We start from the raw sequence: 12997 nt of genomic DNA, 5'->3' as shown, positions 1-12997 counted from the left end.
ATGAAGATGGCCGTTTGGCTCACATCTCAACTTGAAATTTTCCCTCCTGTGTAACAGATCATTTTCCCTTTTGTTTAGCCAGGAATGAAAATTTCAATTTGTTTTTATTGCTTTTCATACAATTAGGAAAAGAGATAAAAGAAAAAATATCAGCATGGGGGTATCGCATGTCGTACTGTGTTTTTTAGCTTTCCACAACAAACCATTTCTTAACTGAAAATTAGTTGTCACTCTGTGCTGCCATTCAGCCTCTTTGTTTTAATGTCTTTACAGAGAGATGGTTTGTTTGACAAGCATTTACTAAATTAGCACTTTTAAAAATTATTTTTACAAGCAAATATGGGTATGGTTTGAGCAACCAAATGATTCATTTTGACCATTTGGTTACTCTTTGGAAATAGTTTACAATTTTTATCGTTTGCTGTAATACAGAGAAACAAAATATATATAAAACAGCAAATCTACCCTTTTGAGCTAGTAGGCTTTTTTCAAATGAGGTTATTTAAGGTCATTGATTTGATAGAATGCATGCATTTCTAGGAAAGCTTGTGTTTTGTTTTATTTCTCATTCAGAGGCTTTATTTCATTAGGAACACTTTTTTTTGCCCCCTGTGTTCAGGCCTGAAGACCATTGTGGGGGCCCTGATCCAGTCGGTGAAGAAGCTCTCCGATGTCATGATCCTGACTGTGTTCTGCCTGAGCGTGTTTGCGCTGATTGGGCTGCAGCTGTTCATGGGCAACCTGAAGCATAAATGTCTGCGGGATCCACTGGAAAATAATGAAACATTAGAAAGCATAATAGATACCCTTGAAGAAGAAGACTATAAAAGTAAGAATGTCCCTGAAGTTGTTAATAGGTTGAAGTAAGACTCTTCTCTTTCAGCAATGAAATGTTGCTTTCCTTTTAATTATTTCAAAATTGCTCAAATATATAGAAAGTTGCAGCAGTGTGCATTTGGGTCCTGTTACATTTTCATAAATCTCCCTGGTTCTAAGCTTTCTAGCAGTTCTGGTATTAAATGACACATGATACAGTTCCATAATTCCCAATTTCTGTAAGATAAAAATGAATAAATTTACTCTAGAGAAATAAATTTGGCTATGACTTAATATTAACCATTACATTTCATCATAAGACATATTATGTGTTCTATATACTATAGTTTTATTGTATAATTCATACTTAGGTTTATAGGGTAATTTATTTATTATATGATAATATAATTATATTTTTACATTTGTATTAGACATATCTATAACATACATAGTTGTATAAATCCTGGTATAACAATCATATTAATTACCACATATTAAAATGTCTGCTACATAGTATTTCTGAAGATTTGTATAAAGCAGAATGGTTTACTCAGCTTATGAGCACTATCCCTATAATCAATGACGAGTTTCACAGCTCTAAGGGCTTTCCTCGGTCTAGCCAGTGGCATTCTATCAAAGTTTAATTCATCAAAATTAGTTCTGTGGAAAGCATATGAGTTGATCTTTATACAGTCTCAAAGTCTGCTTAATTCACAAGTATATTTTAGAATATCTTGCAGAAAGCCCAAACTGCATGTTTTCTGAACAGTTGTCCCCTAACACAGTTTCTCTTGCCAGAGCTGTTGATGAATTTGGGTGAGAATGAGATCAAACAAGATTGTGCTTTCCGTCTAGCACCTGCAGTGTGTCTGTATGATGTTGCCCACGTGAACCCATAAACCTTAATAGATACTTAGATCCAGAGGGGGGGGCGGGGACGTCAAGAAAACCTTCCAAGTGTATATGCCTTTGGCAGAATAAGATCAGGGAGTAAAGGTCAGGATTCTCCTTGGTTTATGAAGAGTATACATCATTTTCTTACTTTACTAAATGAGTACTCTCCTACTCACTGGGGAAGATAAAAGCAAATAAAACCTTAAGTAAAAGACTGTAAATAAAGAAAACAGAAAAAAAATATAGAAGCCTAAAATGAGAAAACTGAAGGTTTTCAAGTAAAATATTTAATGTATAATTTCTTTACTACCAATGTTTGATGAGGAATTTAGCATATTTCCCTTCCATTTTATTTTTACTTATTTTTCCAGTTTCTGATTTTTATTGATATAATCTTAAATTTTGTTGTCAATTTACAAAGAATTTTATTCCTTAATTTATATACCATAAAAGTAATATATCTTATGAGTAATTGTTGACATTTACAATTAACAGTTTACAATACTTACTTAAATTTAGCTTTTTTTTACTAGCATCACTACCAGTTCTTTTATTTTGATTACATGTGTGGTTAAGGTTGGGCCAGGTTAATATGAGACTGAGAGAAATAATTGGAAGTTGTAGAAGTTGTAAATGATGATGAAAATGAGTGTCTACTGGATTCTAAACTGGACAAGGAAAGAACTGAGCCCAAGAGTTTGTTGATAGATTATGAGAAAGTGGTGAAGTAAATGAATTGGGATTCTTGAAGAGATGAAAGAATTACAATGGTAAAGGCAGCCTAGAGAGAGAGCCTGATTATGTTCTGAAAGTATTTTCTGGTGCCTACAGCAAAGCCTTTTTTGGAGGTGTTTTTAAATGTATTATCAAATAAATGAGCCCACTGTCCAACCTCATGTTTCAAAACATACAATTTATAGATTTCTGTTGTCATCAACAAAAGCATTGTCTACTTCGATGCTCATCAAACATCCTTCTTGCTACTACAGGTGAAGGAAAGTGTGCACAGTCGGTAGCTAAATTTCCAGTAGCTATTGTACATTAATATGGTGTTCTGTTGGAGTAAAGAAAGTCTCATACTCCTGTTTTCTGGGTGTTTGACATTTAATAAGAAAAGTTCCTGGAAAAACCACAATATCAGTCACACTATTTCTGGGGCTTTTCCTATCTTTATCTACAGTGCTTTCCTTGTGGGGAGCTCCACAGAATTCAGTCTCCCAGAATGCAGTGCGTCACCTGCAGGCATTCTGCCTCTACCTGATCCCCTGCACTGCTGTTCTCAGAGCTGACTTCTTATTGCCTCTTGGTTGAGGAATAAGCCCTTGACTCCAAAAGCCCAAGTCATACATAGTTGCTAAAAGCTGTCTTTCTGAACTAGCTTGGATAAAACTAATCATGGGCTGTTTAGGTCACCAGTTATGTCTTATCATTCTGTACCATTGGCCTTGAAATTAATAAAAAATTTCCTCAGAATCTGCACTCAATTGAATGTCAGTTCCAAATCTTTGTTGTGTGGATTTTGCAATTTTCTATTTCCTTTTATCCCCATATGTCTTCTACTGTGAGGTTGAGGCTTATCTATTACTATCCACAACCTTTGTTATTATACTGAATTACATCTATTTAACAGCTTTATTGAGATAATTCAGATACTATAAAATCCTCCCTTTTAAAAAGTATACAATTCAGTGTTTTATAGTATATTCACAATATATTCACATTGTGCAAGTCTCACTAATTTTAGAATAATTTCATCTCCCCTGACAACCACTAATCTACTTTCTGTTTCTATGGGTTTACCTATTCTGAACATTTTATATAAATGAAATCATACAATATGTGGTCCCTGGTGTCTGACTTCTTTTACTCAGCATGTTTTCAAGGTTTATCCATGCAGCAGTAATTCATTTCTTTTTAATTACTACATAATATTCCATTGTATGTACATACTACATTTTGTTTATTCATTCATTAATTGATGAACCTCTGAGTTGTTTCCACTTTTGGGATGTTGTGAATAATGCTATGATGGGCATTCATGTGTAAGTTTTACTGTGAACGTATGTTTTTATTTCTCTTTGCATTACGTTTTCCCTTTACATGTTAACCTTAACACTCTTGAGGCTAATTATTCTAATAATGTAATGTCTGCTTGTTTAGGGATTGTCTTAAAGTGTTCTATAAGACCAGAGTGAGCTACTGCCATTGCTTTACCTTTCATCATTCTTGTACTGACTTTTCACCTGCCATGTGCTAGTACGGGCAGCTCTAGAGCCCATTCTTACAAAGCAGCTCTTCAGTGGTTGGTAAACGTGAGCCAGAGGTACTTTAAAGGATAATTCTAAAGTAAGCCTTGCATAACAAAAATATCTTGGAAGCTTATGTACCAAAAATTGCATCTACATCTCCTCCATTCTCATTCCGTCATGCCTGCCTTACCTCAGGCACAGGAGTTTTTCCAAAAAATTGTTCATGTGCATTCTCACCTAAATTTTCACCTCAAACTAAGAGGCTTTATTGTTTCATTTGTGTCTTCTAAGATTTGTACACAAAATGGTGTGTAAATCAGTCAGTTAATCTTATCTGGAATTGTTTAATAGTTTAATCATGACAGCTGCTGCTCTCTGAGCAGCTCTGTACAATGTGTGGATCACTGGGTTAAGTACTTTACATGCACTATCTGATTCAACATCTCTACAAAGTGGGCATTCTAAGCACATTTTACAGTTGCAGTGGCAGTGGCTAACCATTAAAGTTAGTAAGTGGTAAGTGGTAAGATCATTCACCTACATAGGAAGGGGTAGAAGTAACATTCAAATCCAAGTATATCTGACTTCAAAGTCTTTCTTCCACTATCACTCCAAAGGCCTCCTAATAATTACATCTTTATTTCTTTGATTTGAGCCAAATAGGAAGATGGACCCTTATTAAAAAGCATGGATATTTGTTAGTTCTTCATACATTTAGTGTGTGTGGTTGGATCAGCTCCCTGTCTTAACAATAAGCCTTGGTAGTGCACGGAGGAAGAGATTATGAGATCCCTTGCGCCTGAAAATGGACACAGAGGGTACCATGATGAGGAAATGTGCATTTAGCTCACTGCCATATCCTCAATGTTTGAAACTTCCTAAGTCCTACGTAAATAGTGGTTTTAAATAAACGGGAGAATTTCAGAAGACAGGTTGTGTCCATTTATAGTATGGCCTTGCTGGCTCCACCTCTTCTAGAAGAATTTGGGGCTCAGCTAGGGGCTCCCTTCTTTCTCTTTTCTCCCCTTCCCTTTCTGAGCTATACTTTCTCTTTGGTAACTCAAGTCCCATGGCTTTGAAAACTATCTACTTGATGATCATATTCCTGTGTCCTCTCTACCTCCACTCCGACTCCAGCAGCAAATCCTCTGCACTCTCTTTTCATCCCCTTCTCTCCATGGACACAGCTACTCTGAGTTTTAGCCATGTCGCCTCTCACTGTAGTCACTTAAGTCATATCCCTGCTTTCACACTTGCTCTCTTATAGTCCACAGTCCACAAAACAACCAGAGTGACGTTTTAAAATGCTGATTATCTCCCATTTCTACCTCCCACTTCTGTTACTTGTAACCCTACTTAAAATCCAAACTTCCTTCATAACATGCAAAGGCTTACATCATCTGACCCCTGCTCACCTCTGCCCCCATAGTCCACTCCACTCACTACACTACAGCCAGGCTGCCTATCTTGCTGTTTCTGCCATATACCAACTTCACTTTTGCCTCAGGGCCTTTGCTCCTGCTCTTCACCCTGCCAAAATATCTCTTCACCAGGGTCTTTGGATGGATGGCTTCGTTGTAGCATTTAGGCCCCAGTTCAAATCTCATATCTTGAAAAAGGACTTCCCTGACCACATTTTATCACATTGTCTTATTTTCTTTAGGACATTTAGCACAATCTGAAAATATCTTGTTTATTTGTTTGTTTATTTATTTGTCCTTCTCCGCCCCCAATTTCCACCCTTACCTATACATAAAGAAAGATCCATAAAACTAATGATCTTGTTTATCATGCTTCTATTATTATATTCACTGCCTGGCCTATAAGAGGTTATCAGTAAGTATTTGAGGGACAATATATGAGAATATAATAAATAAGTGAATGCACATTGCCTGAGACTGGGCCTGAATGTGTGTGAATATGTCTGTACTAATTAACCTATCTTCTGTGTCACTCTCTAATGTTATATTGTTGAATTTCTTCCTAAACAGAATATTTTTATTACTTGGAGGGATCTAAGGATGCTCTCCTTTGTGGTTTGAGCACAGATTCAGGGTAAGTAATATTTATTTTTAGTCAAAAGTCTACAAAAAAAGGAAAAGCATATCCAATCAGTTTTTTTTTAATCAGAACCTTTGATTTTATATTGTTTTCATATATTTCATGGCATTATTCTGTCCCACAGTGAGCCCAAACTTTAAAACATTTCTGGTTAATACATACTTCTGAAAGCAAATCTTGGAGGTAGGGCTTGAAGTGAAACAAGACACAAGTCATATAAATCTTAAGAAAGTAGAAATGTTACTTCTGGAAAACCCTAACAAAAGTTGGCTGGATAGTTTCAAGTCTTTCTTCTTTCTGGAAAGAAGAGTGACAGAATCAACGTTCTGTTCCCAAATTCTACTCTTTTTCCAATCAAGAATGACTCATAGATGACTGAATGCAGTGACATTTTGGCTAGTCCAAACAAAAGGAAACCATGGACTTGGGTAAAGATATTTTAAGAATCTCCTATCTATGTGAAATACGCATCTTGCAGTTTCCCCTGTACACCAACTTCATTTCTGCCGCAGAGCCTTTGTTCTTGTTCTCCCCCTGACCAGATATTTCTTCACCAGACTCTGTGTATACTGGGAACATTAAACAAATAAGGTTGCTGCTCCCAGAGACAGCTCAGAACACTGTTCAGTGGCATCATGGATAGCAATCCACCAATTTTAGAAAAATGTCATAAAGCTACAAATCTTTATGAACTTACACAATTGCTCTGTTTAGGCAATTTTTTGTTCTAATTTACTCCAAGAATAATTTGGGGGAACGCAGTTTTGGTGGAGGCCTATTTATCAATATTTATGGTGCAAGAACTATTATTTGGCATCTGGTGGAAGTTTCCAAGTTTTAATGATGATGCTAATAGCTGGTACCATTTATTAAATGCTTTGTATATACAGGAACCAGGCTAGGTAATTGGCATATATTATCTTTTTTAAACTTAATGACAATCTTCACTTTTTGAGGTAGGTGTTATCCTCTTCTCACAGAAAGAGTGAACTGTGCCTTGGAGAAGTTCAGTAATTTGACAAAGTCACCAGCTAGTAAATCATAGGGATGGGATTCAAACCCAGTTCTTCCTGCTTCCAAATAATGTGTTCTTAATCATTATTCGATATTGTCCCCCCAGAAAAGGAACCTAGAATATCTAACTGTTCTGTAGTACTCTTTAACTTGCATCCTGGAAACATTCTAACTTGGATGTTCTTTTTCGTATGTAGTCAGTGTCCAGAAGGGTACAGGTGCGTGAAAGCTGGCAGAAACCCTGATTATGGCTACACGAGCTTTGACACTTTCAGTTGGGCCTTCTTGGCCTTGTTTCGGCTAATGACCCAGGATTACTGGGAAAACCTTTACCAACAGGTGAGTGCCAAGAGAAACATTCATTGTATTTTTGAATGGCATAAAAAGCTGGTGGATGTTCCTTGCCAGACTTTATGTGAGATATTTTATTCAATTTAGAAAGGACAAAACACTATTATCACTAAAATTAGACATGTTTTACTTCCAGCACTGTTAGAGTGGATAATTCTTAAAATCATAAATTGTTGTCTTGTCCTTTCTTGGCTTATTTGATCTCTAGTTCCCTTTCCCCCTTTCTGAATATTGCATCCCATGGGGTGCTAAGTGAATAGCAGGAAATACACTGTCATGGGCTCTTAATAGCTCTCCTGTCCACGCTGGTTTCTGCACATGCTGCCCTGCTTGGATGCCCGAAACAACAGGCTCTCCTAGGTTTATCATGCTTTAGTTTTTGAATTCCCATGTACAGTTGTTAATGAATTAAATTGTATCCCCTCCCATCCATGTGGTAAAGTCCTTACTCTCTGTGCCTTAGAATGACTATTTTTGGAGTTAGGAATTTAAAGAGGTAACTAAATTGAAATGAGGCGTTTGGGTGGGTCCTACTCCAATCTAACTAGTGTCCCTACAAGAAGAGGAGATTAGGACCTGAGAGACACCGGCATGTGTGCACACACAGAGAAAAGACCGCGTGAGGACTCAGTGAGAAGGCAGCCATCTGCCAGCCAAGAAGAGAAACCTCAGGAGAAATCCAACACGCCAACACTTTGATATTCCAAATATCAGAATGTTGTGAGCAAATAACATTTCTGTTGTGTAAGCTGCCCAGTTTGGGGTATTTTGTTATGGCAGCCCTAGAAAACTAATAGAAGAATTGAAGACTCAATTCTCTGAATATTCCTGTCCCAACTCAATTGCTCCTCCCCCTAGACCTCCATGCCCTTTGAATATTCCTCAGTCTATCCATCACTTGTGCTGTAATTGTTAATTCACATGTTAATTCACATGTAATTGTTAATTCTCCTCCAGCTCAGATGTGATCCTTTTGGGCCTGTGGGCTGCAGCTTTTCACTTAACGTATTCTCAGCGCCCAACCCCAAGAGGAAGGAGATGAAAATGGTTATTCTGTATTATAAATAAAAATGAATCACTTCTCTCAGGATTGCCAGATTCTTCTTTTGGCCTGTTTTATGTTTACTTAATTTCTGATAATATTATAAATGAATATAGAAATTCTCTAAATATGTACTTCAGAGGAAAAAAGGAATACAGACAACTTTAAGTATATACAAAGATGCTCAGTTTTACTCAAAATTAAGGACATGCCAATTAAAACTAGAGTGACATCTAATTTCATACTGGTTAGAATGATGGAGATCAAAAGAGAGACGCTGTCTGGCTGAGATGTGGGGAGGCAGACTTTCTCACACGTTGCTGGGAACCACTGCAGAGTGTAACACAGGACTCCTATGAAAATTAAAAAGAATATATCCATTAACTTAACAATCCCACTACTAAAAATTTATCACAGAAAAGAGATTGTAACAACAATAACTGATAGAAAAGGGGAATGAGGAGGCATCAGAGATAGAAGAGAGATCTTTTCATGTAATAGTTTTTTATACCATTTGAATTTTTTTTACCATATACTGCATTCAAAACTTTTTAATACATGTTAATGAGGAGTAAATATAAGAGTAGATGAGCAGATAAGATCATTCAGTAAAGCTATCTACTTTGTGTGAACATAATTACATCATCGTTAATACTTCCTGGTAAAAATAGAATTTTATCAGTAAAAGGGACTATAGATATTATCTGGTCCTCTAGTTTGAAAATGAGCAGAGCAGCTAGTTTTTGAGTAATTTTCAGACTATGGATAAAAAAAAAAGCAGGATTATTCATCTTAAAAATAGTAAAGAATCATACCTAATTTTAATATAAATTTAATAGATTGCTACAGCCTTTGTACTGAAAATGTGTGCATTTTAATGCTGATTGTTTTCCTTAGAGATATAATTTTATTCTTTATATTTTTTATAACATGGGATTATATCGAACCTCCCCACCTTCTCCATGCCTAATATGCTATTCAAGTTGAAATAATTTACCGAAGATCTTTGTGTTACTGAAATAACGATTTCCGTTTTTCCCTAGACACTGCGTGCTGCTGGGAAAACCTACATGATCTTCTTTGTTGTGGTGATTTTTCTGGGCTCCTTTTATCTAATAAACTTGATCCTTGCTGTGGTTGCCATGGCCTATGAAGAACAGAACCAGGCAAACATCGAAGAAGCGAAGCAAAAGGAGTTAGAATTTCAACAGATGTTAGATCGTCTTAAAAAAGAGCAAGAAGAAGCTGAGGTATTATTACTTGGTTTAAAATTCTTCCTAAAAGTCGAAGCACAAAGGGGAGTAGCAGAGGCTCTGTGGCTTTCCCCAGGGAGATTTTCCTTACTGGATTTTTAAATATAAACAAAATTTTCGTTCTGATGTGGTCAAAGGAACCAATTCTGGATTGAGTTAAAATCAGCATTTATCCCCTTGTACCTTTCCCCATAATCAGCTCACTGCAGCACAGAGAATGTTCTAAGCCATTCCTCCTAAACCTGTTATCCATGATGCCTCAGTATGTATAGCATTAGGCAAAATCCCAAAACAGATAAGGTGTGTTTCACCAGAGTAACCATTGCATACAAAATCTAGGGGAAATTACTTAAATAAACATTTAATAATAAACATAGAATATAATAATAAACAGATACTCTATGGGGTAGAAAGCAAAGTGTGCATCAGTTTTTGTTAACGCAGCAGGAACTTTTAAGATAAAAAACATGAGAGGTTAGGAAAATCTACATTTATGGTTGTGGCCACTTTAGGCTAAGGCACAAATTCTTGAGGATTCTTCCTTACTCCCCTTTCCAGAGGGGCACTTCAGTGGAAAAGTTTGAGAAGTTTTATACTAAGAGAACACAAATTTAAATATTCTGCAAGAGTTTAAAATTTATGTGATGGTTCAACCTAGTTAAATATCTTCAAAGTGTTTAACTTATTAGGGGGAAGGTAGTAATGTGTAATGCAGAGAACTTTAATGCAGAAAGGTGTTCAGTTCAGTATTTGATAATATTAAAAATCAGAAAGCATTTAAATTTTTTAAAATTAAAAAATGGTAAATAGAATTATATTTTTGTGTCTCAGAGTATTATTCAGCCATAAAATTATGTGTTTTAAGAATGTTATAACAGGGGGCGCCTGGGTGGCACAGCGGTTAAGCGTCTGCCTTCAGCTCAGGGCGTGATCCCAGCTTTATGGGATCGAGCCCCACATCAGGCTCTTCCGCTATGAGCCTGCTTCTTCCTCTCCCACTCCCCCTGCTTGCGTTCCCTCTCTCGCTGGCTATCTCTGTTAAATAAATAAATAAAATCTTTAAAAAAAAAAAAAAGAATGTTATAACAGTGAAATGTGTTAAGTAGTAGGATACAAAGTTGAGTATAATATGCAAACAATTAAAAAATTATATATAAAGATCAGAAGAAATATTAACACCAGTTATTTCCAGAATGTAAGACTATGAGTAATTTTTATTTTTTATTCACAATGTCCTTATTTTCCAAATTTTTACAAAGATTTTTTTAATAATAAAAACTTTTTTTTTTTTAAATAAAGGGTTAACACTAGATCATCCCAGGAATTTTCTGGGAGACCCTTAGAAGTCTCTCATTTTCTGGAGTTGTACTTTATAATAATTCATTTTCATTTTCAGACAATTCAGTCTTCATTAAACTGAGTGTCTGACTCTGTTGATAATATTGAGTTAACTACCTGAACAAGATGTACACATTTTCTTATTGTTTGGTTTATGTGAGTTTTATGTTCCAAAATTACCTAGTAATATACTATTTTAAATTGTTTTACTATAAATATAGTAACAGTGTATAATAACTTAATTCCAAAGTAAAATGGGGCTTTATTACAATGTAAGAGAAACAATAAATAGCTGCTCTGTAACCTTCTGGTCATAGTGCAAAGAAAATGGCATCACTTCATGTACAAGGGACACGATTATATGCATAGTGTAATTATAGTCATGGCAGAGAGGTGTCCCATCACAGGGTTCCCCAGACTTTGGAAATGACTTGCTGTATGTGTGGCCTCTTGGTCCAACAGGCAATTGCAATTGCAGCAGCTGAATACACAAGTATTGGGAGAAGCAGAATGATGGGCTTCTCGGAGAGTTCCTCTGAAACATCCAAACTGAGCTCTAAAAGTGCTAAAGAAAGAAGAAACAGAAGAAAGAAAAGGAATCAAAAGAAGCTTTCCAGTGGGGAAGAAAAGGGAGACAATGAGAAGTTGTCCAAATCGGAGTCAGAAGAGAGTATCAGGAGACAAAGTTTCCACCTTGGTGTTGAAGGTCATAGACGGGCACGTGAAAAGAGACTGTCTACCCCTAATCAGGTACCCTTGCGCCTATCGAGTGCATATCACCAGGGGTACGATTATAGAGCAAAATGTTTTATTTTGAAGTACAAGATCTCAGGAGAGGAGAGTGAATAATTGCATCGGTATGTTTTTAGGTAAAAACGTATTGATTGTTGGACATTTATGGAAAGAACGTAGATGTCCATAGTTTTCCATTGAAGTTTGACCGTTTTTGAAGGACCTTATATTTTCAGCCTTGTCATATGATCTTCTCTGATAAACAAATTTTCAAAACAAAGTATTCATGAGAACTTATAGAAATAAAAAATTATTTAGAAATAAATAAAATTATAGAAATAAAAAAATATTTTTATAGAAATAAAAAAATTATTTACCCTATATATTTTACATTTTTATCTAGTCTGTATTTCATAGTGCCTCATCAGTTAAAAACTAATCTTAGGTTAGTTTCCCCACTTTTCTTCACCACTGTGAGAAATGGTACCACCTAAATATCAGTCACCTAAGCTGGAAAAGTTTGGAGACACCTTGACAGCCTCCACCCCCAATGGCTTCAGCTACTAACATCTAGTCACACAGTCTGTTATTTCTGCTTGTGTAAAACTTCTCTACTCTTTTTTTCTCTTTCCATGGAAACCTCCATATCTCAAGTTTCCCTTCCTACAGACCTCCAAGAAGAAAAATTGCTTCTCTTCTCCTTAACGTTGCCCTTTGTTCTATCACACAACCTTCCCAAATCATTATTCTAAAACAAGACTGTCCCTTGGCTCAACTTTAAGAAACAAGATGAAACCCCCCCAAACCTGACTGTGTTGAACAACCACTGGCTACAGACCAAGACCCACATCCTATTCACGTTATGGAATGGCTTCAGCCTCATTTACCCCCTTTCTCTAACTTCACGTACCCTCAGTCCACCATGATCTTTCACTCTTACCTACATGCCCTATACCTTTCTTACTTAGTACATGTGGTGTTCCCTAAGTGGGATGATTTTCTTCTTTGTTTTTCTCCTGGTGTAGTAGCACCCGTCCTTCATTCACTAGTTCAGATGCCACTCACCCCACACATTTGCCTCTGCCCTCTCCACTTCTCCAATTTGCTCTTTGATGCCCCGCTCAGAATTATTATCCTTCTCATTTATGTCTACATTTAAAATTTCTACTACTTAAGTGTGTAAGACGCTGCCAGATAGACACAGAAATAAAAGATAGAGTCCCTGCCTTGAAAGATTTTATAATTTA

At 36.2% G+C, this 12997-nt stretch overlaps 1 protein-coding gene across 1 annotated transcript in view; it reads left to right on the top strand.

Moving 5' to 3' along the window:
* SCN9A (sodium voltage-gated channel alpha subunit 9) overlaps window positions 1–12997 on the top strand; it is a 166916-nt gene that overhangs the window by 74900 nt on the left and 79019 nt on the right. Inside the window, exons 7-11 of the mRNA XM_045780489.2 lie at window positions 620–829; window positions 5951–6014; window positions 7232–7373; window positions 9471–9677; window positions 11481–11768. Coding sequence (XP_045636445.1) covers window positions 620–829; window positions 5951–6014; window positions 7232–7373; window positions 9471–9677; window positions 11481–11768 — 911 coding nt within the window. The remainder of the gene's footprint in view (window positions 1–619; window positions 830–5950; window positions 6015–7231; window positions 7374–9470; window positions 9678–11480; window positions 11769–12997) is intronic.

This window comes from Ursus americanus, chromosome 1 (assembly GCF_024610735.1).
Source record: "Ursus americanus isolate L20-20 chromosome 1, mUrsAme1.1.p, whole genome shotgun sequence".
In the NCBI taxonomy this organism is placed as follows: Eukaryota; Metazoa; Chordata; class Mammalia; order Carnivora; family Ursidae; genus Ursus; species Ursus americanus.
This window is presented reverse-complemented; position numbering and strand designations above follow the sequence as displayed.